The sequence below is a fragment of the Branchiostoma lanceolatum genome, chromosome 17, assembly GCF_035083965.1.
Source record: "Branchiostoma lanceolatum isolate klBraLanc5 chromosome 17, klBraLanc5.hap2, whole genome shotgun sequence".
In the NCBI taxonomy this organism is placed as follows: Eukaryota; Metazoa; Chordata; class Leptocardii; order Amphioxiformes; family Branchiostomatidae; genus Branchiostoma; species Branchiostoma lanceolatum.
The window spans coordinates 8,751,925-8,779,618 of NC_089738.1; the positions used below are offsets into that span (position 1 = coordinate 8,751,925).

The window sequence follows — 27,694 nt, forward strand, 5'->3', positions numbered from 1 at the left end:
TAACATCGAAGAATAAAAAACCGTACATGTACATGTAACGTTAATACTGTTCCTATAGACCACATGAAATGTTTGTGAACTTTGTTTACTGCTGTGTGAGTAGTGGTGAGGTTAATAACAACTTTACTATTGAACAATTCAGCAAGACGCTATTCTAGACAATGTTCAGTTCTTTGCATGTTCTACATAGAAACTGGCAACTGACACATCTATTGACATACACATACTGTAACTACACTGTAGTAGCAAAATACAAAATTGGGCAAAGTAGGTGGCTAAGAGAATTAACTCTACGACATTGTTATGAATCATCAGCCTACACTAGTCCTCACTAAATAACTAACAGTAACGTAGTGTGTACATAATAAATGTCATATAGAAAGAGTCTCAGTGGAAAAGCTATTACATGCATCCCTCCTCCTCGTAATGTCCCTTGAACTCTCCACTTGGGTCCGGGAACGTTTTGTTGATTGCCCGAACGGCGCATGAAGGAATGACTCTTCGTATATGTTCCTCGTGCGGGTTGCGGATCATAAGGAAAGTAGCGCACTGTCTGTACGCATGGACCCTGTAGGCTTGGTTGTCCATTTCTTTCGGGCCCCTGGCTTCTTGTCCCAAGGCTTCATCTTCATCATCATCATCATCGTTGCCGACATCATCATCATAGTTATCATCATCATCGTAACCATCATCATCTGCTTTTCGGTCTTGTGCAATCTCCCATTGTGCAATCATTGCACAAAACAACACATCTTTGCTGAGGACAACGGAGTTAAAACCGGGGTGTTCAGTAAGACAATGGATTTTACTGCCCACGCCTAACTTCCCAGCTTCCACCAAGTCGTGACAACACACGCTCTCGCGCACGGTCTTCATCTGTCTGCATTTTCCACCGCATCTGCACCACACGAAGTGCTCCAGCCTCCACTTGTCGGTAGTCTCGTTGGTGTTTTCGTCCCACTCTCTCATGGTGACGGCACCGATGGTCTCAGGTTCAGCCGGCGGGGACATAGATGCCGCAGCCCCGGCAGTGTCTCCACCACTGCCCCCCTCCCCACTCTCTCCTCCCGACGAGCTCGGCAACCTTGGCTCGAAGTTGTAAGGGACGATGTTATTGGGGTCAAACTCCCAGCGCTCCATGGTGTTCTGCTTTTCCAAGTTGGGAATTCTGCGGGCCCTAACACGCAAGTTCAGGTCCTTTCTTCTCACAAAATAAACGTGGCGTCCTCACGTTCCGGTGTAAGCGTGTGAAATATGATGTACACAATGTCATGCAAATCAGTTTTCCCGCCACGAATAAGTTTAAAGGTCATGACGCGTGGCCAAAAAAAACAACAAATGACGTAATTCTTTATAATACGTTATTTTTGCTGTACCTTATGTTTTCACGTTGCACTGTTATAAATGTAGCAGTGGTGATAGAGGTGAAATAAAGTTAAAAGCTGATCAATCCTCTCCTGCTCTCCAAAGTAAAGTAAAGTAGTCTACAAGCATACTTGCATTTCCTAAATATGTCGCTAGGTGACAGTGTTGCACGGTGAACTACGAGACCACTTCAAGAATCGTCCTTTACTTCTGTGGAAGCTGAATGATCCTGAATGCGATTTCTTTTCACTGTAGAAATGTGATTTTCAGCGTAGCTAGTGACGTTTCACCCCCTTATGTCAGAAAGCTTTCTGACTTTCTTTTTTCGTCGTGTGCACAATCAGGCATCAAGTTTCCCGCCAAAAATAAGGTTAAAGTTCACAGCGCAGGACAGAACGTCGGCCTTTTCCCCAGCAAGATGGCGGAGCAGGCACAGTTCGAGACTCTGCTGGCCAACTTAATGAGTCCTGACAACGACGTCAGGAAGCAGTCCGAGGTAAGGCGAACCCTTGGATAGACCCTTACAATATCCGTGTCTTCTATAAGTCCCAAATCTATGACGCCTACGGTGTAAAAGCGGCAAATTTGGCCTTAACATGTGGCGTGTTACCGGCATGGGATCGCCTTGCCCCTAGCGATGCTCATGACTAGAGTAGAGTAGACTACTCCATGATGTCATTTGTAACAGGATCTCGGTACTTCAAACTACACTTTCAAGGCCGATATACAACTGGGATAGACCTCAGTAGACTATGTATCTAATGGCAGTCTTTTTATACATCTTAAGTACTCGCATGGAGTTGAATATTATCATTTTCGTAGCGGTGTTGGAAGTCACTTCCGGGTTGCGCCATCGCATGGTGGTGGTTGGGTAATCTCCAAGCAGAGGTTGGGGTAGAAGATCGCAACGTTTTAAGACAGCCACACACACCAACATGTGTAGACAGTGGATAGATGGTGGATGAGTGTCTGTCAGAAATCTGGTTTGACTGTCTTCCGGTGTTCTAGCTAGCATAGTTTGAGCATAGGGGCCCCTAGTGATTTCTGTATCTGTATCTGGACCCCCTATGCTGTGATAATTTTTTAGGCCCCCCCTCTATCTTTCAATCAGCACAGGCGTGTTGTTGTTTTTTGGGGGAGGAGAACCTCATGAATATTTGTTTTAAAAAAAGAATCACATTTAGCTTTAGAGTAAGGCTGTAACAAAGGGAAAACTTTACTTCACAAAAGTTGCCCCTCAAGTCAAAATGCAGGAAATAGTATCTCAGAGGGTTTTGAATTCTAGAATATTCTGTGGGAGGGTGCCAACATGTATGGCATGTGTCATACAAAGTTTGTCTTCTATACCTGACCCCTACGCAGTGAAAAAATTCTGGTAAGAGGCTCTTATTATACTTTGACTACTGCAAATCTGAAATATTTGGGCTGGTTTTATTAGCATTTCCACTGTATTACTTGTACTGCAGAATTTTTTCAACTGCAAATTTAAGAAGTTGCGAAAACTCTTTGCCCCTCCTACTGCAAAATTAAGTCCCTGCGACAATAAATCAATCTACAGTAACTTAATAAGTACCAGCTAAACTTTAAACCCCAGCACGTGCCAACAGCAATTCCACAAGGACTTCATGTAGATCTTGTGCCAACATTCCAACACAATCTAGGTCTTACTACTTGTGTGATTACTTACACCTGTTGTGTATTGTCATTATCAATTAGGATTAGCATAGGGAAAATAGGCCAGATGCACATATAGAATACAACACGGTGTATTCCGTATTGCCCGAGGCCTGACCGTGGGTTGTGGGAGGGTTGGGACCAAGGGTGATGCGGAATACACTGTGTTGTACTTTATTCATGTCATACCCTACTGAAAAAACACACATTTCAATTGGAAATGCACCAAGAGTTTTCTGTCCCGGAATAAAGAAATTGTAACAACATCGATTCCAATGTCCAAATCCGGTATTCAAATTTTCGACAGCGGCGCAACCAGCGACCTTGAAATGCATTCTTAATATTCTATCGAAGCCCGCATGATGCCGTAAATTATCATACGATGCAGAACACCCGTAACAAACGTTTTCGCTCATACATCATGAAAACAAATTTCTTGATTCATGTACAGTGTACTTAGAATTGATTGCACGTTGGGAACTTAGATTGGATCAAGGAATTTGAGCAGGTAAATGTATTCCTTTGCACATGTGTGTCATAAATAAAGAATGCAATGCTGAATTGTTTACCACATTTTCATGTGCTCACTAATGTTAGGTATCGCTCCATCTTGTAACCTAATAGCTAACACTCACTATTCCTGTGTGCCAGTAAATCAATTGTTCTCATCATGTGATGCTATTTGTATTGATCTGTGTGGGGAATGACTACAGGCACTTGGGACTTTGCTATATAATATGTATTACATCCCCTTTTCACCTCACTGTACCTATTGAAGACTAGTTAAACACCAACATTACATCCGAAAATAATTTCATCAGGTTAGTAGAACATATGATATTGGAGTTTTCTTTTTACACAACCAACAATGTCTCTCATCACACAGTTTGTGTTCTTGGGTGTTGGAAATTTACGAATACATATCCCATAGATGTCTTTCATGGTTTCATAAGACATTGGTGTGAGACAGACATAATGTGTGATGCTGTAATTCTTGATGAATGTACAAATGTATTTGTATGATATACATTAAGCAAAAACTTGTTTCGTTGTTACTCTTCTCTTAGAAAAAAAAGAAAATCAGAACCATTAATTAAATATAACTCAAAGTGGACTGTCTTTGCTGCTCACTCACTACCTAATCTCCTTTATGGAAATCAAAATTAGCTTCCGTCAGGTGCATTTGTAAACTACTTAATTTTTGGAAACTAGGTGTGTTTCTGATGATGATTTTCTTTGCCCACAGACTATGTACGATGGCATCCCTGTGGCCAATCGTGCTCAGTTTCTCCTCCAGGCCTCCAGGAACACCAGTGCTGCAGCAGAGGTACGTTGTTCCTTTTTTATAACCATGTAATTTGGCCCTTAACACTAATAACAGGGCTCGGAATACTGGATGCATGTGCACTTTTGTGGACCTAAAATGGGAGCTGTTTTGTACTGGGTGCATTGGTGCACCTAGATATTTGTGTAGGTCTACATACATAAACTGATTAAGGTACAATTGTGCACTAATATATAATTATAACTTTATTGCAAGTTCATGCCCGGAGGCTAATTGCAGACAAACAAGTACATGGGAATACATGGGAATCAAAAATAGGTATCTAGACTACTGTCAAAGTTCTAAGTTAACTAAGGTTGACTATGGTTGGGTTTGACTTCTTTTTTGAAGGCAGTGGAAAATGAAGAGACCCACGTTTTTCATCGTAAGTGGGTTTGTTGATTTTAGTAGTGATATGGATTTTTGTAAGCTATTCAAATGGTGAAAGCTTGGAGAATTAACGGAAGCTGTTTTATATAAATCGATTCTTTCGGCCTCATATAGAGGGCATTGGCAAAGGAAATGTATTTCATTTTCCACTGCGTTCATTGTACAAAACTTACACATTCTCTCGTGAGCGGGCAGCTTTTTATATCTACCCTTTTCTATTTCTAGTGGATGTGCACTTATTCGTATCTTACACACAGCTGACCGTTGTTCAAAATCTTTGTTGGAAAGATATTTTTCCATTGAGTATTCTGTTTTAACATTCCTATAAAATCTTAACTTACTGTCATCGATAGATAATTTATAAAGAAAACTTTGAATGTAAATGTCGGTCAGCCTTTTTCTTAACAATGTACAATATAAACAACATAAATTCCTCACATTTAAGTGTCAGAAAAAGCAGCTGAAGAAGTTGGGTTCATCGCAATTAATTTTGAATGTCTGAAGCTGTAATGCCAGTTGTTGTTGTTTTTATTATGTTCTGCACCTAAGATCTTTTTCGTGCACCTAAATTTTTAGGTTAGGTGCACCATTGCACCTATTCCTGAAAACAAATTTTGAGCCTTGCTTGCATTTCATCAAATACCTTATCCAATACTTATGATAAAGAACATTACTAATACTAGTACACCATGTACAAGGATGACATGGTTTAGTTGGTATTTCAACCAGACAAAAGAAGGAGTTAATCATTCACGATCTGGCTTTCATTGAGTCGCCAATCATGAAACCAGTCTTGCTGTTTTATTATAATATTATATTGCTGTTTTATTCTTTCGTCTCTGCCAGTGTACAGCCATAATTACAGTGTCTTATAGATCTGAAAATAAGAAAATCAATATGGGCAAAAATTAAAGTACAAAAGTTGGCAGCCTTCTGAATCTGAATTGGTTGGCCGATATAATGCCCTTTGGCACAACACACCAGCTATTGTTTGATATATATACCCTACTTAGGAATGATGGTATGTGTGCATGCAGAATACAATGTAAGCTGGAAGCATGCCAGGTACAAGTGCAACAAAATCATTCCACAGTCACATTGGTATTCCTCTATGAATAGCCGACTGGCTGGCAGAGTACTAAATTTGCATGCGGTATTTGCTGGATTTGTATTATCTGTACTGTGCTTGCACAGCTGTGTGGCCCAAGGGCTAAGGAAATGGAGATGGGCACTGCCCTATACATCATATGGTGTAGGGAAGACTTAAGTAACCTTTGGCTCACTGAAGTATCCATTTGTCACCCCATTCTTTATTGCTTACAATACACGAGTTAGGCAGCAGGGAGAAGGCAGAACTGAAACACTGATATACATGTAATTTTGAGTGCACAACATAAAATACAGCAAAATGTCAGCAAAACATAATTACAAATCTTACTGCCCCTTCCATTTGTAATTCTATAAAAGCATGTAACTTCAAAATACATCAAAGTACAACAAAGGTTATATTGCTTTCTCTGATGCCAAGATCTAGAATACTAGTATTCTGTATACTGTACCTTTACCATATATCCTACAAAAATATCTAGCTGCACCCACAGTGAAAAATTAGGTGCACAGCTCCAATTTTGGGTGCAGAAAAGTGCACATGCACCCAGTATTTCGAGGCAACCAAAGCAATATTAGGGCCCAAAAAATGGAAATAAGAAAAATGCCGAAATCTTTATGGTAGTGACATTTACTAATTAAATGTTTAGCGCATTTGCGTAATAACTTCCTACGTTGAGCATTTTAAAACTGAGCTGTACGATGATGCCTTAGTTTTGCGATCCTGCAAAAAACCCCACAGTTCCCACATCACAACAACGTCATATTTTTGCATCATGGACGTTGCTATACTTTGTGATAGTGTTGTTTGAACTAATCATGTATAGAAATGACTAAATAAATTGACTTTCAGAATCCGATTTTCGGGCCCTAATATTGCGTGGGTTTCCTTTAAACCACTGTTTCTGTCACAGGTGCGTCAGATGGGCGCGGTCCTGCTTCGCCGTCTCCTGACGATGTCGTTTGAGGAGGCGTGGCCGACCTTCCCGCTGGAGCTACAGGCCGCCATCAAGACACAGCTGCTGGCGGGGATCCAGCAGGAGACCACGCCCAACGTCAGGCGCAAGATCTGCGACGCAACTGCTGAGCTGGCTCGCAACCTTATGGGTGGGTCATAGCAGTGTTAAGACTTATCTTAGCTACAGTAACTGTAAGTTTTAAAATACTGTAAATGCATTTAAGTTTGCGTTGTTTTTATTTCGTGCTAAAGGGGGAAAATGGAGTGTTCGCGGTGCTTTTAAGTTTGCGGCAGCGCTATAGTCACATACTGCTACAGTATTGGACAAAATGTTTGGGGCGCTTTTAAGTTAGCGGTGAAACGGTCGCTGTGAAAACCGCAAACACAAAACCACCTCAAACATTTCTGCATTTACTAGTCTCAGTATCTATAAGATTGCAGTTTTTGTGGTCACTTCCTCACCACAAGCTCAAACTTTAGAGAAGATATAAGAACTTGCAAGGACAATTGTAAAAGAAAATATAAGAATGTCTTTTAGTACTAAGCTGAAAGAATATCATCTGAATCAAGGTTGAACTGTGAATTGCCAACACAGAAATTGAAATTAACCAATTTTTGAGCGATCAATCTTTGTCATAGAAAGTATTTTGAGCCCAGATACCCAATTTTCATGTATGGTGCAGAACATGGTTCTAGAAACATTTACGTACAAGTACTAGAGTAAAACTGTGTCCACAAAATAGTATGCTATTAATTTTTATCCATCCCCGCTTCTCAGGTGATGATGGTACGAACCACTGGCCCGAAGCGCTGAAGTTTCTGTTCGAGTGTGCGAGTTCTCAGGACCCCGCCCTGAAGGAGAGCGCTCTCAACATCTTCTGGTCAGTCATTGGTTCATTCATGTCTCAATCACTGTCAAATTCTCATGTCAAAACCAGAGTTGTATCCAAGTTGCATAATCAGTAGTAGTAGTTGACACACCAATTTAATTTTCTGGTCTGTGATTATTGTAGGTTATTGATTGTGCAGGTGAGTGAAAGAAAGATAGAGGCTTCCTTTTACTAGTATATACATGTACCTAGACGTGCTTCTACAGGAACCACAAAATCATCATACCAGTCTAGTATACATTTCCAGAAATAACTTTTCACGACAGAAAGTGGACAAGGATTTAATTCAACTGTTGGTTACTTGGTATACCAAAATATTAGAACCTGTGGATTGGTACACATTGTGATTAATTTCCAAGACAAAACGAAGCAGGCAAGTGAAAAAATCAAGCTGACTTTGAAAAAATGTATAATAGAATTGTTGTAATTATTTGTCAGTTACATTGTTGGCAAATTGATAGCATATACGTTATAGTTTGCAGTATTGCATAATGATATGAAGATCAAAGTTGCAACCACAGCTGAAGAGATGGCTTCTGTGTTCAGTTCTATCCCAGGAATCTTTGGGAACCAGCAGGCCCACTACCTGGAGGTCATCAAACAGATGTTGTACCAGTGTATGACTGACCAGGCCAGTCCACAGGTACAGTGTAGGAACTTAATGTATATAGTGGTACTTTATACAATAGTGGCCATGGTACAGGCATCAGCATATAGCCACTTGTGGTACTAATTTAACCATAATATATACATGTTTATGTACAACTATGTGATTTCTGTAGACACAAAACATTATTAATGAAGTTGAAAACATCATTTCTGACCTTAAAAAGTTATATTATTATATATTAGATTGCTGCAATACTCTGAATGAACTAAGAATGCTTTGAAAATAATTCAAGTCCATCTCCTTCCTATAATCGTACAATAGTCTGTTTACAAACATTTGTATTCTTTTTTGTGCAGGTACGAAGGTTGGCTGCCAAAGCCACCGCTAATTTCATCCTCGAGAACGAGAATGACGCCGCGCTGCAGCGACAGTTGTCAGATCTCCTTCCCGGGATCCTACAGGTACAGTTTCAGGAACCTAACCTAGAGCCTGGTCGCATATGCAGTACCACGGCCTTACATTGGCACTTGCTTGGCAGTCAGAGATGCATTGTGCAAAATTCTGCTGACATGTGACTCAGGGCTCGAAATTCATTTTTGGGAATAAGTGCACAGGTGCACCCAACCTAAAAATTTAGGTGCACAGAAAGAATTTTGGGTGCACAACTAGAAATAAAGTAGAGTGTCAGCAAAACTTAATTACATAGTTTAACACTACATGTACTTCCATCTGTAATTCTATAGCTAAGTTCAAGTCATACATGAAATAAAGTACAACAGAGGTTATAATATAATGCTTTTTCTGATACTCAGATTTCAAGAATATCCTGTCTGCTAGTGTACAATAGTACCTTATTCATATAGCCTTAAAAAAAATCTAGGTGCACTGGTGCACCCACAGTTAAAAATTAGGTGCACGGCTCCAATTTTGGGTGCACACAGGTGCACAAAAATTGCACCCACTATTTCGAGCCCTGTGACTGAAAGTCCTACATCTAATTTATGATCAAGCTTGCTTAATTTTGACTGGAAGATCTTGGCTATTTGGCGCTTTTCAATTAGTTTTGTGTCATTTTGTGTGAAGGTGTCATTCCTCAATGACAAGACCATGATAGAGCATTGAAAAATTTCTCAATGATTTTTCAGTGAGCACTGAGTGATTGTCCAATTACTAATGATTTTTGGATCACTTGTGGTTTCCGAATAATCTTCGTCCTGTAGAAATGGGTCCTTATTAAGTTGCTTTATAACATTTTTGTTCACTTTCCTTCAGAGCCTGTCTGAGAGTGCGACCACTCAAGATGACGACTGTGTCCTGAAGAGCATGATTGACCTGGCAGAGAACACACCAAAATATCTACGTCTACAGCTGGACTCTGTGCTCAACATCAACCTACAGGTAGAGATTCAGGCTGCAGTCCTTAATCAATCTGCTAGATGTCACTTTTGATCAGGTCTAGTCTTAGCCATATATTGTTGTCTTCAGCTAGACTCTGTGTGCAACATTAACCTATGCGTAGATATTGAAACTGCAGTACTTCATTGATCTGCTAGATGTCACTCTTGAACAGGTGTCATCTTGGCCATATATCAGTTACCATTGTTTTCAATAATCTTGACAATGGTCACAACTATTTTCTAATCATTCATATTAGGTTTCAATATTGAAGCGTCTTGTGTCACCTCAAATGAGGATGACTTGAAACGAATATAGTAGTTTTTACATTGTCTAATTTCGTTATTTCATGGGGACCCTTTGACACTATTTGACTGTCTTGACCATTGACCTATTGTGTGATTGGCAGATCCTGTCCAATGCCGACCTGCCCGACCAATGGAGACATCTGGGGTTAGAGGTCATCGTGACACTGGCTGAAACAGCCCCGGCCATGGTCCGCAAACGTGGAAAAATTGTTCCACTCCTGAGTAAGTAAAACCTCTTGAAACTTCTCCCTTTAAATCTGTGAATTGTTTTAACTTGGCCAGAAACTTTATTAGATTACTCAGTAAAATAGTGTACTGAACAACTGTTGTGTGATGCAAGTCAACTATTTTGTACACTTGTATTTTTTGACAAGCTCTTATATATAATTCTGCTTGAGCTGATTTTTACCTTGACCTCAGTCCCTCAGGTCATGGCCCTGATGGTTGACCTTGAAGAAGAAGAAGACTGGGCGACCTCTGATGAGGCTGAAGATGAAGACAGTGACAGGTCAGCATACCACGATTTCTGTTCAGTTTGGACAAAAATAACAAACTTAGAGTCTACAAATTCTTGTTAGTTACCATTTCCAGCATAATCGTATTATCTACAATTTGTTACATGTTGTTCGAAAGAGGAACAGTCACTGGTTTGTCATTGTATGTCATGGCTGTGCCTTGCTCAAGTGCCACCTGGTAGAACTGATACAAACTGCATGTACTACAAGCTGGCAGGAGAGGCAAGTAGGCACTGTTAAGATAGCTGCAACTAGTGCATGACTTCAAATCAAGGTAAATTATTAGACTAGTGTGGCTTTAGCTATATGATTCTGCCTCAATAGAAGTGTGTTGTCGGTCACTCAAAAGAAAATGTTTTTGATTATTTTTTTTTTCAGTAATGCCATCGCCGGTGAGACAGGGCTGGACAGACTGGCGTGTGGGTTGGGAGGGAAGACTGTCCTCCCCCATGTGTCCGCTGCACTGCCACAGATGCTACAGAACGGTATGGATCATTTCAACATCTGATTGTTCGTTCGTTCATTCAGACCCTTGTAATGCCTAGTGGCACATGGGCACCAGGTGACCTATGTGCCACCTTTCCTTGCTGTTTCAGTAGCAGGGTATATCTTTCCTTGGTTGCTGCCTAGTGTTACAACAAACAACTACTTGAACATAAATGGACCCAGGTTTTAACTTAAGGAACTTGTTATTCCTGGCAAAGAGGGTACCAAACACTATAATTACTTCACAGAGGTTTGTGTCCTACGGACTCTTGTTCTTGTTGCAGCTGACTGGAGATACCGCCATGCTGCCCTGATGGCCATCTCAGCCATCGGTGAAGGCTGTCACAACCAGATGCAGGCGGTTCTACCCAGCGTGGTGGACGCTGTGCTGCCCTACCTGCAGGACACGGTCAGTTCAAACATATCACGTTGTACATGTACCCAAACTATTACATAATGTACCTGCAGCTAGCAGGGTGTATGCCCTACACTAAAAACAAAGAAATTAGAAGCCCTCCTTTTGCATGGGACACCCAGAGGACACCCTGTTTCTCATAGTAACTACGTACACATGTACATTTGTTCTCCACAAACACTGCCACTGTTGTTTTTTCCTCATACCAGACACTGGGACTACATGTACACTGTAAATTCATATACTTTTGCAGTTTTACTATATTTGTCTTGTGTCTTACTCTAATCCTTGTATAATTATCCTCCCAGCACCCCAGAGTCAGATATGCAGCCTGTAACGCCCTGGGACAGATGGCCACTGACTTCGCTCCACTCTTCCAGAAGAAGTTCATTGATAAAGTACGTACCATCGGCGTCCTTACATGTACTTCTTCTTTTCATTTTCTTTGGCAGGGTAATGAATAAAACGTTGGGTAACATAAATTCGCGGGGTACTTAAATTCGGGATTTTTCGAAAACGGGGTATTTAGGGATATGTGCTAGATGCAACATCAGTAATACCGCTAGAAATGCAAACTTGACAGACTAACGTATTCAGAACACTGTCTGAAAAGCTTCGATAACCATGCATTAGAAGTTGGCTACGTCAAAAACTCTCCGTCCCTTATTGTCACAGTCTGAGGGCTTCGTGGGAGAATTATATTACATAGTTGTTCGCTGGTTTATAAGACAAATGTCACATCCGCTTCCTGCTCAACACACTTATTTACAATACAACTTATTAGAATCTCTTTTGCTAACCTACAACTGGACTCTAAGTGTGATTAATCATCAAAACGCCTCTTTGTTGCTACAACCAATGGCTACGGCACTACGGTGAATTTTCCCGCCGCCATATTCGTTACCCAGAATCCTGCTATTCGGCAGACGACAAACGTTTGCGAGGAACACTTTTTTGTCCAAATGTTGTGTGTGATAGTGGACTGATGGCGATATTTTCCTCAAAGTTTGCTCTTAGCACAAGCAGAAACACATGGACATAGTAATATTACCATTTCTACGGCATCCAGCCAACGCCCCGATGAATAATGTACAAATTTCCATGACGGTGGGGGTGAACTTTGAGTGACGTTCTACCGACTCAACACACGGGTTGTTCCTGAGGCCTGATGTGTGCGGTACGGCCGTTTTTTCGTGTATTTTTTTTTACTTGGACACGTCTATATCAATAGCACTCTCCTCAAGCCAAGGATGGAACGAATAGCTGCTGTACAAAATGTAATTAGCGGTAAGATATTCAAGACGAATCTTCTCTCCCGAATTAATGTTCACCCCTGTCCGACAGCACTGTCATTGTGCGTGCGGCGGACGGTAGTTTCAAATTGAAATATTATGGTGTCAGCACGACTAGAGACAAAATCTACCATATATATGATTAGTGCAAAGATAGTACATGATGCTGACAGAATAATAGAAAAAAAGGATGGTTTATTGTTCTGCTAGATTGATTCCAGTCAACCATTATCGGAAAAATCCCGAATTTATGTTACCCAACGTTAGAAAAGCAGAGATGGATGAATTTTGAGAGACATGAACATATTGAGAAAAACTCATACTGTAGAAATCTAGTAATAGATAAGTGATGTGTTTGTATGATGCACTGTATTCTGAAGTTTTTGTTTTTGTATACGGTGACTTTTTACACACAAATATCATTGAACATGTATACAAAGAGTATATAGACGGTATTTTGCAAGCTTTTCTTGTACAATGTATTTGTGTACTTTGCCTTATTATATACAAGTAGTATTTTAATCTTTTCTAGTATTTGTATACTGTGCCCTATACACAAATATCATTGAACATGTACTAAAATGTACACAAAGAGCCTATAAAAGGACAATACTGTGGAAATGTAGTATACTGATTGATTGATTGGTTGAATTATTGATTGATTGATTGATTGCTCTACTCTGCAGGTTATCCGCGGTCTGCTGATCGTGTTGGATGACCTTCAGCACCCGAGGGTTCAGGCTCACGCCGGCGCGGCGCTCGTCAACTTCAGCGAGGACTGTCCCAAGTCGCTGCTACTGCCATATTTGGAACCCATTCTGGCAAAGCTGGAGCAAGTCCTGAGTGTGAAGATTCAGGAGGTGTGCAGTTTGCTCTCACTTGAAAACAGATATTTTTTCAGTCTAGTCACTCCTACTTTTCTTGATGAGAGTGTTGAGTTTTTTCTACCCTCAGCACACTAAAGTATCTATTTAGCTAGCAATTCCCTATGGTTGCAGGCCGGGTTAGGCAGCAGGGAGAATTTGAAATGGTCTATTATTGGTATATCTATTGGTATTTTAACTATGTATAAGATGATTTGCATGTTGACTGTCAGGCTCACATTTGTTTTTAATTCAGTTTGTTGAACTGCAACAAACTAATGAAAGACATCTTGAATTTGAGACAAATGTTTTGGTTGCGTTTTATGTTTCTGAAGGTCTTTGCCAAGGGAACAAAGATGGTGTTGGAACAGGTGGTGACGACCATCGCTGCGGTCGCGGACACTTCGGAGGACGCGTTCGTACCCTACTACGATCGCTTCATGCCCAGCCTGAAACTTCTCATGCAGAGTGCCAACGTTAAAGAGCTGAGGTTACTGAGAGGGAAAACCATCGAGTGCATCAGTCTCATTGGTCTGGCTGTGGGAACGCAGAAGGTAGGGACATGTGGACTTTTTTGTTTGTTCGCATAATTCGGAATGCTAGGGTCACGTTTTGAATCCGGGGCCCAGACGGTCTTGGGGGACAAAAAGTATGATATAAAAGACAAAAAAAACACAAAACGTACCAAAAATTACTGAAATACAGTTTAATTTTTCTTTCCCCCAAACAGCCCGGCCAGGCCTTGGTTGGGAAATGTCATTTTTTTAAATCTCAGGTTTTCCTGTCATTTTGTACTGTGTAGTTTTTGGTCTCCCCCTATATTCATATTTAGCTGGTACATTTATGCTGCATTTGGGGCTATATTCAGATAGTCATAGTTAGTATTTATGCACTTTTGAGTCCCCTACACGTACAGCTGACATGTTTGTGTAAGTGTGTGTGTGTGTGTGTGTGTGTGTACAGTTCATGCAGGATGCGGCAGATGTGATGCAGATGCTGCTGGCCACACAGACAGACTCCCAGGCCCACGAAATGGACGATGATGACCCTCAGGTACGACAATGCTTCAGGCTATTGTTTCCCCTAACCATTGTTCAGTACTGTATTATTCTTCCTACCCTGCTGACTTCATTGATGAGTGTAACTAAATGAAAAGAAAATGTAGTGAAACCTATTGAAACTGAATCAAACTGACTTAAAGTCTCATTTGTTTAAATTCTACTGTAACAACATCTTTCTGTAAGGGAACATATCCTGAGATATATTCCATGTTTGTGTTATATACAATGTAGATGTATATTTGCAAGCATTATTTTTCTCTCCTACTTTTGAGTGATATTTCCCTGGATATGTTTCTGGTTGTCCCAAAGCCCATTTACACAATTTTAAAGTTTTAACAGACAACACAGACCTAGGATTGATACTGATTAAAAGTTTTTTTTTTTTTTGCTGGCTAAACAGCAACTTGCAAGGTAAAGAATCATTTTCTTCAGTCTATCATTTGCAAAGATACATTCAGTGTCTCATGATTGTAATGTTTTCCCCCCTTCTGTCCCAGATGTCGTTTATGATCTCTGCCTGGGCGAGGATGTGTAAGCTGCTGGGGAAACAGTTCCAGCAGTACCTGCCTGTGGTCATGGGACCGCTGCTCAAGGCTGCTGCCATCAAGCCTGAGGTGGCACTGTTAGATGGTCAGTCTCATTCATGCAAAACCTGTTAATGGTAGTCAGGCTTTCTGGTGATTTTTTTGTTTCTACTACTCCGTGAAAATGGAGGTATTGCTTTCCAGTATGTGTGTCTAGATGTGCGTCTGCAGTTATTTGAATATAGTTGAGTGACAGGATGTGAGGCAGAAGATGGTGTAACAGGAGATTGGTAAGAAGGGAAAGTTAACTTGGCCCAGTTCAAAGTTGCAAAGACAGGAAAATGCAGAGACAGAATTAGCAAGAAATTCACTATAATGAATAAAATGAGAAATTCACAAAAACTATGAGATCTTAAATTTCTTGTTTTTAGTTAGTTTGATTTTGTGTTTCTTAAATAAATGTAATTATCTGTTCTTGTTTCTGCTGTATTTCAGAGGATGACATGAAGCATGTTAGTGAAGACGAAGGTTGGCAGTTTGTGTCCCTCAGTGATCAGGTAAAATTGAATTCTTGGTGTGATGTCTTCATATTGTTTTCTTCACAAAATTTCATTTTAATGTATGACTGACTGACTATGAGACAGACTGTAGAACTGACTGTAACACTGACTGACTGACTGGCTGTAAAATGATTTGATGGTGAACTTTTGTTCACAACCAAAGTTTTGTCACCTGCCAACACTTTGGTGGCTTCATATGATCATCAGGGCCTAACATGTCTTGTTTTGTCCAAATTGTAGCAAAGTTTTGGCATCAGGACGACGGGTTTGGAGGAGAAGAGCACGGCGTGTCAGATGCTGGTGTGTTACGCTCGAGAGTTGAAGGAGGCGTTCGCAGACTACACGGAACAGGTGGTGAAACTGATGGTGCCGCTGCTCAAGTTTTACTTTCACGATGATATCCTTTCAAAGACAATTTTTTAAGATACAGGTACAGTCAAACCTACAACAGCAACCACCTCTACATAAAGACCACCTGGCTTTTTTTTTGTGGTCCTTAGATAATTTTTCCCATTGACACAAGCATTAGAATCCTGTCTATAGTGACCACCTGTCCACATAGACCAGATTTTATCGGTCCGCTGATTGGTCTTTTTGGACAGTTTTGACTGTATTATGACATGTATATTATCAATAAATTTGCATATGTCAATAAGAGAAGGGGTCCTCCCTGGATTGCTCTAGCCAAGTATGCTTAAAAGTCATGAAGCCAGTCAGAACTGACCTGTTTAAAACAGAACAAAGCTGTTGGAGTTCTCTTGTTACAAAAGCTATTTAAGATAGTCCGATAGCCTTTTTGAGGCCGTAGGGTTAGTGGGTTGTTATCCATTGTATCTAGGGTACGGTATTGGAAGGCGGGCCCATCCCTCTCATTCCACTGCCTTTTACCTCCCCAACCAAAGTCAGGTACCCATTTTTACACTTGAGAGGAGTGATAAAATTTGTGTAAAGTGCCTTTCCCAAGGGCACAACATCAGTGACATGTCAAGGGATTCGAACCCAGGAGCTCTGGTTCTGGGCCAAACACCCTAACCACTATGCTAACACAACGCCACTTGTTTTACTCCATCCTCCTTAACCTTGGTACTTGTGAGATTGTCGGCTGCAGAGATCATGCCGTGTCTGATAGAGTGTGCGACGATCAAGGGGGAGGCGTATGTACGGGAGATGTGGAACTTCATGTGCCCTGAGATCATCGCCGCCATGGGAACAGAGCCGGAGAGTGACGTCCTGTCACAACTCATGGAGTCCTTTGCTAAAGTAAGTATACATACCTCAGCATGAAGTTTTCCAGTAAACGCCCTCAGTTGTATGTTGCATGTACTTTACTCCTGTTACATGCTACAGGATGTAGCATGTACATAAAAGAACTTTTCTTTTTTTTGCGTTTCGGCGCCTTCGCGCCGGAACGCAATGTCCTGGCTTTTACCTTCGATGCATGCATATCGCATGCAGGATGCTTCGATGCATGCTGTTTGGTTCAACACTGTGTCGCACACCAGAAGACCTTATATGGCAATACGTTCCCAAATCCTTGTATAGCCGTTGCCTTATATGGCAAGGGAGCACGAAAAGGCAGGCAGGCTAGATTTGCATGACACACAGGAGGGCGACCGCATGTAACTGCTACAACTGTTCGGAAATATCATTGCATTGTGGTTTCGGACTTTGATATCCTGAAAAATGACCATTTTACATCTATTCCACAAGATTGCAGAAGAAAAAAAAATGATTTCGTCAAGAAAACGACCAAAAATCGACATAAATGATACCATATAGTGAGGTTATAGCATTACGTACAGAGAGACGGGTTACGTACCGCAGCTTAGCCCATCTGGCAACGCGAAGCACTTCGGACCCAGAAGATCCGGGTTCGTGTCCGTGCATGGATATCAATATCATATTTATGAATATCATTTTTTCATTTTTTCATTAATAAATAAAGAAATATTTTATATTTGTTATTTTTAAATATTCATTTAATATATACAAGGCCTTTGTCTTATGAACAGGACTTCATAGATTCCAAACCCGGCATTCGAATTTTTCTGTTCATTGTAATGGAAAATACCGTGCAGCGGCTCCTATGCGCGGTAAGATGATTCTTGCAAAACACTCGCCACTAAACTTCTATCCCCGATGTAAACAGAGGCTCTTGATGTTGTTTGCAAAACAGCGATCCTTTGTTACAGTAGCAAATGCTCCATTGTTCAGTATCGACTTCATTCAGACAACACGGACGTGGAAAGTGGCGCCGCTCGGCACAAAACTATGGGAATTTTCATGAATTTTAGCAAAATTACCCAGGAAAATAAGGAAGAAATGTTGTAAATGCGGAAACCAGAATAATACGGATGAGGTAGCTGTTGATTTGTTTGACATTTGGTAGTCATTTTAGATAGAACCTTAGCTGTTATGAACTTCTATTTCACTTAATTACCATAGTGCTGATGATTCAATGGTGCTTTTTCAAATTTTATGTTTTATTGCGTGCCATGTACATAATTACATTGATAGCTTTTATAATGAGCCTATTGTACATTTTACAAATAAGTACAAGTTGTAGGCCAAGACCAGCTTTTTCAAAAGCACTTAAGTTAAGTGACGTAACTTCAAAATTGCTTTCCCCAATCTGCCTTTCTCTATTAAAACAGTACTCATTTCCCAAAATGACAATTTTTCTTATAGACTGAACAGCCCTTGAGTGACTTCCTCTGGCACATTTTACTTCAAGTAAAGGGAAAAGACAATTCACACTCATAAACGTAGCTGAAACGCCAGCTTTTTTGAAAAGCTCTTGTTTTACTAGTCACCTTGCATGGTGTATAGTACAAGAAAGGCATGAAGTTGCAACTTGAGCTATCGGTTTTTACTATTCCAAATTTAGGCATATTTCATTCTAAACCTGGGCATTTGCCTTCCCAAATATTGGCTTTTTTCCATTACAGATTTTGATCTTATACAAAAAGGACACAAACCTCCCTCACCTGTCACATGGAAATGTATTATTTTAACCCCAAGAAAGTGCAATTCGTATGCCTTTCAAACACATGAAAACTTACGCATTAGTGTCCTTTTCACTCACCTTGGCACAGTGTGTTGAGTTGCTGGGGAAGGGTTGCCTGAGTAGTGAACACTTGACCAGCCTGGGGAAGACTCTGAACGACCATCTGGACGCACACTTCCACAAACAGGACGAGAGGCAAGGTGGGTGTCGTGGTTACACTGATGTTAGCTGCACATCACTGTATATGTACTGCTGTTGATGTTATAATCTATACCCTTATCTGTGCCTAGGGATTGTATCGCCTTCAAAATATCAAGTTTATACTGTTATTCAATCTGAGGATCTAATTGCAGAGTTCTTTTGTTTCCAGAAAGGAGAAAAGATGAAGACTATGATGAGGTGGTAGAAGAAAGCTTACAGGAACAGGTAGGTCTTTAAAACGTGTTGGATGTTGTTCAATATACAAGCTGCTAGCACATTGTCAGGTATAGTGAAATCTTCAACTCAGCTTCGGTTTTTGCTATCAGGTTAGAAATCAACATTTAGATGTACCAATCATTTGTTATCCAAAATTCGAGTTTTAAGGTGTGTTTCTGTTCTGTCCTTCCCTATCCAGAATGAAGATGACATCTACATGTTGAGTAAGGTGTCCGACATCATCCACTCTCTGCTGGGGACACACAAGGAGGAAATGCTGCCCTTCTTTGAACAGCTGATGCCGCACTTTATCAAACTATTGGTAGGTGGCGCTGTGGTATGGAAAACTCCTTGATATAGACGCTTGAATTTGCAGAAATTCGTCAGGAAAGACAACAGAGCTATGGCTGAAATGTTAACATTTAGCTGCTAGAAATTTTTCTGTCATGGTACAGTACTAGTGTATCTCTCATCAGAAAGGCTGACATCATCACTTGGTGTGTACATCAAGGCCTAATCTCTGACATCATCAGTTTGTGTCCTCACACTTGGTTCTATAATCTCTGGTTGTTTTTTAAAGGAGCCTGAGAGACCATGGTCGGACAGACAGTGGGGTTTGTGTATCTGGGATGACGTGATTGAGTACTGTGGACCGGTAAGTCGAAATTGTTGCATATTGAAACCAATTATTATTCACCCAAAGCACAGGTGTTACTCACAGGCTATTTCAGTATTTGCCTGGTACTGTAAAATTAATGCATTTAAGTTCGCATGGTTTAAATTTCGCGCTAAGGGGAAGTGTTTGCAGCAGTTAAAAGTTCGCGGCAGCGCTATAGTCGGATACTGCTGCAGTATTGGACAAAAATGTTTGCGGTGGTTTTAAGTTTGCGGTGAAACGGTCACTGCAAAAACTGCGAACATAAAACCACCGCAAACATTTCTGCATTTACAGTATTATGAAGGATGAATGTCTTTCCAGCCAATGAGCAGGCATTATGAGCAATGAAATTCGGGCAATACACACAGTAGCATGTGCAAAAGAACAGCATTCGACGAGCCTTTCTTGTACCAGCTCACCATTATTTAGACCACATATTACAAAATTGTTTTTAAAACCACTGCTGGACCACACATTGCTGATACGATTTTTTTAATGCCATTCTTGTTGAACCTGCTTGCCGTGTTTTGACCGAAATGTAAATGAACCCAACAGGTGTCATTCAAGTACCAGGAGTATTTCCTGCGGCCAATGGTGGCCGCCATCATGGACAAGAACCCCGAAGTTCGACAGGCCGCAGCGTACGGGTGTGGTGTCATGGCGCAGTTTGGAGGAGAAAACTATGCACAGGCCTTGCGAGGTGATACTTCTGTTTCGTCATTTTTAATAAAAAAAATAGTTTTGCCCCAAAACAGGATGGATATCTTGAACACTGTTGGAATACAAAGTGTTTCCTACCGGTTTGAGAGTAAGCCAAATGCAGGGAATTCTTTTATTGAAACTTTTCTGTTCACTTAGTTGCAAAGACATTTGGTATTTATTCTATGTCGAACTTTTGTTTAGTAACGTATCAATTAAGAAAAATGGAATTTGATTTTCTTTAACTTCTGTGAAATTTGATGTGTCATTTGATTGTATTATTGCTATTGTATTATTAGTCAGTTAGTCTGTTGGTATCTATTAAGCTGTCTATAATGGTTAGATGTCTTTTTTTCGTTTGACCTTATTTGCTTAATTTATGTTAAAATGATCAGCTATTATCAATTGCAATTAAGGGAAACCCTACGTTTCAGGTTTCCCCTGCATGTTTTTTCTTACTGTTTGCAGCAAAATTTTCTTGTTTTTTTAAGTGTAAATAAACGATAAACAAACTTGTACACTGTAACATACATGATGTCTTATTAACCGTTCAAAATTTTTTACTCTTTTTCAGAGGCACTTCCCATACTTACTCAGGTCATCTCGAGCCCCCAGTCCCGGGAGGTTGAGAACCTACCCCCCACGGAGAACGCCATCTCCGCGGTTACCAAGATGATGAAGTACCAGCCAGCCAGCGTGGACATGGACAACATCCTGCCCCACTGGTTGTCATGGTTACCCGTCAAGGAGGACAAGGAGGAATGTGTCCACATCTACAACTTCCTCTGTGACCTGGTGGAAACGTAAGGGCGTAGATGGGTTGATTTCCTAAATGGTAGTGTTGTTCAGGTATACAGTCAAAGCTGTACTAGTGACACAGCTCTACATGAGGACCACCTGCCCATTGATATACAGTCAAACTTGTACAAGTGACCACCTCTACATAAGGACCACCTGCCCATTGATATACAGTCAAACTTGTATAAGTGACCACCTCTACATAAGGACCACCTGCCCATTGATATACAGTCAAACTTGTATAAGTGACCACCTCTACATAAGGACCACCTGCCCATTGATATACAGTCAAACCTGCCTAGGCGACCACCTTTTCAACGCGACCACCTGGCCATGGCGACCGCTTTTTCTCGGTCCCGAAAATTTTCCCCATAGGCACAAGCATTAAGCTGCCTGCCCAAGGCGACCACCCGTCCAACGCGACCGCGACCGCCACGAATTGGGACCGCACAGAGCACAATCCCTGCCCATGGCGGTCGCCTAATTTTCAAGCGTGTGGTGACATCAGATCATTTTGCTGTCGGATTTCACGGAAATGTTTTCAAGACTTTAAAGGACAAAAATAAGATCAAAAATATATGGAATAGCAATGTTATACCATCGATTCCTCCATGAAGTGTTTTAATAAAACGTTCCCCCTATAAACATTGTAAAGACAAATGTTTGTGATGTTGTTGTGCCTATCGTAATCTTATAGTTTAACGTGAACTCAGTTCCGTTTAAACTCAACTTTCAAAACGAATACGTAGTGCATGGCGTCAAAAAGTCAGATTTCACAGAAATTACTATCTATTTCTTGTATTTTCAACAAAAATGTGTCTGTATCTTGCTAAATTACGCCGAAAAATGACTTCGCGGCGGGCAAAACATCAGGCGAGAAATGTTGTTCCTTGGTCCCGACGCCATCTTGGATTTCGGGCGGCCAGGATTTGGCGTACCGCTGACCTTTGTAAAACACGATGATTTTGTGTATGAACATTTACGAATACTCTAGTTATTGGTGAATTAAAAATAAAATCAAAATTCTTATTTTCTTTTTATTTCCATGAATCTCACAAACCTTTATTGGACGCTGTGCGTTCTGCTGCACTGACTTACCCTTCGATGCGGTGGCACAGAGCTTCGCGGCGCGGCGCGGCGCGACGAAATCACACCGTTAACGCGTTCCGTTTTCATCTTTAGTTGTCAGATCGAAATTTTTTTGACCCTTTCATCCAGCGGTCGGCGACCCAAAAAAGGCTGGGACCAGCAAGCGTTTTCTAGGGATCAGTCTTAGGCCTTAAAACTTCGATGATGTGCGTGTGTGTGTGTACTATTCAATGTAACGTGTGAATGCGGGAGGGCGCTGCGAGATCATCGAGGCAACCATCGTTTTGTAGTCAAAATTATGACGAAAATTTGTACACGATGTAGCGGTATACAATTATTACATCGATAACGGAAAATGTAATTTTTGTAGGATCTTTCTGTCAATGAGAATTGAACCTGGTGAGGGTCATGCTGTCTAAATTCACATAATTTTTTCATCATTTACGTACTGTATTTGAAAACCTCGACCTGGAAACATGTGAGTGGAATCCTCTTCATGGCGACCACCTGTCCATCGCGACCGTTTTTGCTCGGTCCGCCGGGTGGTCGCCTTGGGCAGGTTTGACTGTACAGTCAAACTTGTATAAGTGACCACCTCTACATAAGGACCACCTGGCCATTGATATACAGTCAAACTTGTATAAGTGACCACCTCTACATAAGGACCACCTAGCCCATTGATATACAGTCAAACTTGTACAAGTGACCACCCCTACATAAGGACCACCTAGCCAATGTGATCACTTTTTTGTGGTTCCTTAGATAATTTTTCCCATTGACACAAGCATTAAGAATCCTGTCTATAATGACCACCTGTCCACATAGACCAGATTTTCATGGCCCCCTGTTCTTAGTGTGTTGCAATGTTATGTTACACTATCTCTCAAAATATTTTTTTTAAATTGTCAGGCTTCCTCCAATATATACATGTATTGTAAAAGTTCCTTATGCTTTGAGATCAGAGTTTTATAGTCAATAATGAAACATATAACATTTAAGCTGTATTTTCTATTTTTCTTTCTCAGTAACAACGCGGTTGTGCTGGGCCCTGAGAACAGAAACCTACCCAGAATTCTGGGGATCATAGCGGATGGGGTGGCTGCCGAGGCCCACGGTCAGGACCAGGGCCTGACACAGAGACTCACCACTATTGTCAGACAGATACAGGTCAGTGGAGCAACACACACGTTATGCTTTGGTCCCAATTGCACTTGTGCCCGTAGGGGGTGTAGTCCCGGCCGGGCCCGAAGCCAGAAAATTGTCCCGGTGGACTGCCGGATACTGGGGGGTACCTCCCGGTGCTCGCACGTTTAGCTTATAGCATCTATTTGTTACCAGGTCCCATGTTGAATTTAGGTCTGAGTTTAACTCACTGCGGGGCCCGGTCGTGCCCAAAAATAGTCCGGCAGCCACAGGGTGTCCCACAGGGCCACGCCCGAAAGTGCTAAAAAGCCTGTCAACTACCCAGCAGGGCCTCCCTTTTCCAATTGGGACCCAGCATGATTAAGGAGATAAAGGTGAGGGTCCTTGTGTGAATAATGTCATCAGGTTGGTAAAGGTTGATCACAAGGTTCTTCATTCACATACAAGATATTTGCAGCCGACGTTGTGGTGACCGTCTGCCACCTTCTTTAGGGCAATACTGACTGGCTCTATTCCACACTGCTAACAATCTGGTCTTACATGATTTGCACATATGCTTAAGAAGTAGCTGATAATTGTTAAGTTTCCTTATTATTGTTGCTGGACAATATCTATCTATATGTAACAATACTTCACGCAGGGTACTTGAAGGAGGAGCCCAATCTCTCTCCATCCTTTTACCCTCTTAACGAAAGTCAGGTACTCATTTACACCTTTCCTAATGACACAATATCTAGCCAGGAGTCAAACCCACGTCCGCTAGCCTAATCACTCAGCCATAGACTCCATTGAGACCATATGTTAGTTCACACAACCAAAATCCACCCAAAAAAGACGACTCATGAATCCAACAACCGTTTTGTTTTTTCATAGGGTTCTCCGCTGTGGGCAAACTGCACTGCACAGCTGACTCCAGAGCAGCAGCAAGCCCTGGCCACGTTCATGGAGATGCCACAAACATGAGAACGTAAACCGCTGTCAACCGACAAAGATACAAACTCTATGACAAAAGAAACAAGTTTCCCCAAACTAAGCATCTTCTGTATAATTTGGCCAGGTTTGTATCAAAGACTTCTTTTGATGCTCATCCGTTTGCCTTGTTTTTGTGAGGTGAGGAAATGTTCCGTTTTTACACTACACGTGTATGCTACACACTGTCTCTTGTTGCAAATACAATGTATCTTATTGATTCCAATATTGTTACAAGACCATTAAAAAGAGGTTTTGACGAATTCCAAGAAAACTGACTGGAAGTCAAATTTATTCATCAGTGAATGTTTCTTGTATTTTTTTTGTGAGCTGCATAGTTTGGCATTTTAACTTTGGCACAATTCATGTGCAGTTATCTATAGCTGAAAATAAGTTGACAATGTGACTGCTGCATACAAATATAAGATCTATGCCTGACACGAATTATGATAAGAATTCCACAGTAATATAATGTGATCTAGGAAATGAGTGGTACAGAGGTTCGTACCCACTTATATAAATTTTGTACAACTTGTACATTAATCAAACAAGCTTTGTCCATAGATTTCTTACCATGATGAGGAAACAAGGTGTGAATTAAGTAATTGTGAAAAGTTACACTCAAAATGGCTCTTAATTATAGTGTGGTGCATGGTTAGGATAGCTTACTGTATCCTGTGATATTAACATGTGCGTAATATCCTACTAGCTACTTGCATGAAAATTTGTATAATACAGGTATCGTGTATCAACATTTAGGACCCATGTCTTATTAAAAATTAATACGTCTTGTTATCAAATGCTGAGCAGTGTGAATAGAAGCATGACAAGCTCACTTTCTGAAGAAGGAAATTGTTCATACATTGTTAAAAAGTCATTGTGTAAAAAAAAAAGACTTGTTGGGTTGTTGTGCCCTGCGCAAGTGGTCTAGCTAGTTGCTTGCTACTTGCTCGTGTTATAAGCTGGCTCATGGTTTGAACTGCACATGCGCAGTCTGATGCATTGTGGGTAATAGGTCAAAGTTGAAGGCCCCTGATCATGAGACATACGCAACGCATGATTGGACATTTCTAGACAAGAACTGTTTACAAGTTATGAACCTTCACCTTTGACCTTTCATGTGCAGTTCAAACTGTGAATTGGCTTATGTTGACTTTATAGCTATTACAAGGCAATGGGTCCTTAGCTATGGTTCTACACCTTTCTGGTTGTTGTGAACTCCTGTCAATGTCATTCCATTCCATATGTGGTCAACTGTTTTGCTTATTTTTCTTATGTGTGTATCAGATTGATATGCTTTGTATTTTCTTTGTTGTGGTAGCACATGCAAAGAGATTGAACAGGCAATGCAAATTAAAGTGTATCAGAAAGGCAGATTCAAGTGTTACCTACAAGGCCTTATGGCAGTGGAAATTGAATAAACAATTGTACATGTACTTAACACATTCAGCTATGTTACAGATTGTGTGAAGTAAGACAAATTCGGGGAGTTGCCAAAGACCTAATGGCAGGTTTGTGTAAAGAAAAAATTATAACAGAGACATATACATGTTCAAGTGCTATCTTAAGTATTGAAAAACTTGAAAATGCTGCAACATCACAGTAAGCTGAACAAATGATTTGTTAATTTAGAGCCTTTACATGTAGATTACCATAGGTCTTTTGGGTGATGGGCGGATGGTCTCCTCTTATTGGATGTTGAGATTTTCATGCTTGGAGGTGGTGTTGATAGTAAACGGTTGGTGTTGATAGTAAACGGTTGCTACCATGACCAGATTTGTAATGCCAATGCTACCTCTATTCTCAATGCAACAGAATTTTGTCTCAACCTTGCAAACAGTGATTCTTCTATAATTGCTTCTACTTGGTTTGTACATGTAAGAAACTGCATTAAAGAAAATGCAAAATCCATTGGTCTCTCTGTAAAATGTCTTATTTCATAATCATTTCTATGCCTTCTTGTTTTCTTTAAACCAGATATAATGCTGCTATGCCTTGTTTTGTGCAAGGACTGAAAAAAAGTTAAAAGCTGATCTAGAATAAACCAAGTTAGAGTTGAAAATTACAATTGGTCATAAGACATAACCATTCACAGAGCACTTTGATCTTTTGTATGTCAATACATTATCAATCAGTGAATTGCATTCTGTTTTGTATTACTATCATAGTAATTACTAATCTTACATCTTTCAATAAAAGTTTTGTAATTGAGAGTAAAATGATTGATTTAATCTGTGGTTGTGAACATTTCTGAAAAGTGGTATGTTTTAATTGATTTCTTTGCTCATACATGTATGTTTTAACATTTGTTTTCTTTAAGAAAACAAATGGCTATTTTTGAAGCACATTAGCTGACCTGCGCATTGGTATCGAGTCTACATCTCAGCAATATGAAATCAACTTTTCAACTTGAACATTAAAGGATGTTTCTGTATTACAAAACTGTTAGATGTATCTTCTCTCTTCTTCTCAGCCTATTAATAATCAACTTGCACAAATTAAGAATATCATCAACAAGACTGGCAATGATAAAAAGACATTGCCATGGCGACGGTGGTTGTTGTTTTAATTTTTACTGTACCCTGCTTAGGGCACAGTGATAGGTGGTGCTGTTCATACAGGATTTCTAATGAAAAGGGCTGACGGGGACCTGTTCTACTGGACAAATACAGACACGCACACACACACAGACAGGCACACACACACAGACAGCGACAGTTCCACTAGATTCTACCAGGCACACCCCACTGCCAGAACGAACATCGATTTCATCACAGCCTGATCATGACAACTGAAAAGTCAGCCCACGGACCGGGTTCCCACCATACAAAATGACTATTCTACTCTGATAGGACTGCTGTTTACATGAACAACATGTTAGGCCAAATCTACACAAATTTTAACATCTAAGTCCACTTACCAACAGACACAGCATACACCATGCAACAGCTTGTACACTATTTATGTTCCCTGAACTATAGAACTAAGTCCTCTAGAGCGTGAATGGCCAGGGATGTTAGCTAAGGATGGAATGCCAGAATGGAATCCCAGGATGGAATACCAGAATGGAATCCCAGGATGGAATGCCAGGATGGAATGCCAGGATGGAATGCCAGGATGGAATCCCAGGATGGAATGCCAGGATGGAATTCGAGTCCCACTGGAATACCAAGAACA

At 40.7% G+C, this 27,694-nt stretch overlaps 1 protein-coding gene across 1 annotated transcript; it reads left to right on the forward strand.

Annotated features, from left to right (window-relative positions):
* Positions 1 to 1,730: 1,730 nt before the first annotated feature.
* LOC136422797 (importin-5-like) lies at positions 1,731 to 26,428 on the forward strand. The gene is made up of 27 exons (XM_066410678.1): positions 1,731 to 1,861; positions 4,286 to 4,366; positions 6,775 to 6,967; positions 7,597 to 7,699; positions 8,255 to 8,351; positions 8,675 to 8,779; positions 9,591 to 9,716; positions 10,123 to 10,243; positions 10,442 to 10,529; positions 10,915 to 11,021; positions 11,307 to 11,431; positions 11,746 to 11,835; positions 13,416 to 13,589; positions 13,928 to 14,146; positions 14,556 to 14,645; positions 15,151 to 15,283; positions 15,673 to 15,734; positions 15,978 to 16,134; positions 16,825 to 16,997; positions 18,833 to 18,944; positions 19,115 to 19,170; positions 19,361 to 19,483; positions 19,742 to 19,816; positions 20,375 to 20,519; positions 21,093 to 21,321; positions 23,431 to 23,572; positions 24,422 to 26,428. The coding sequence occupies exons 1-27, from the start codon at positions 1,784 to 1,786 to the stop codon at positions 24,509 to 24,511; spliced, it is 3,294 nt and encodes a 1,097-aa protein (XP_066266775.1). The 5' UTR covers positions 1,731 to 1,783; the 3' UTR covers positions 24,512 to 26,428.
* The last annotated feature ends 1,266 nt before the right edge of the window (positions 26,429 to 27,694 follow it).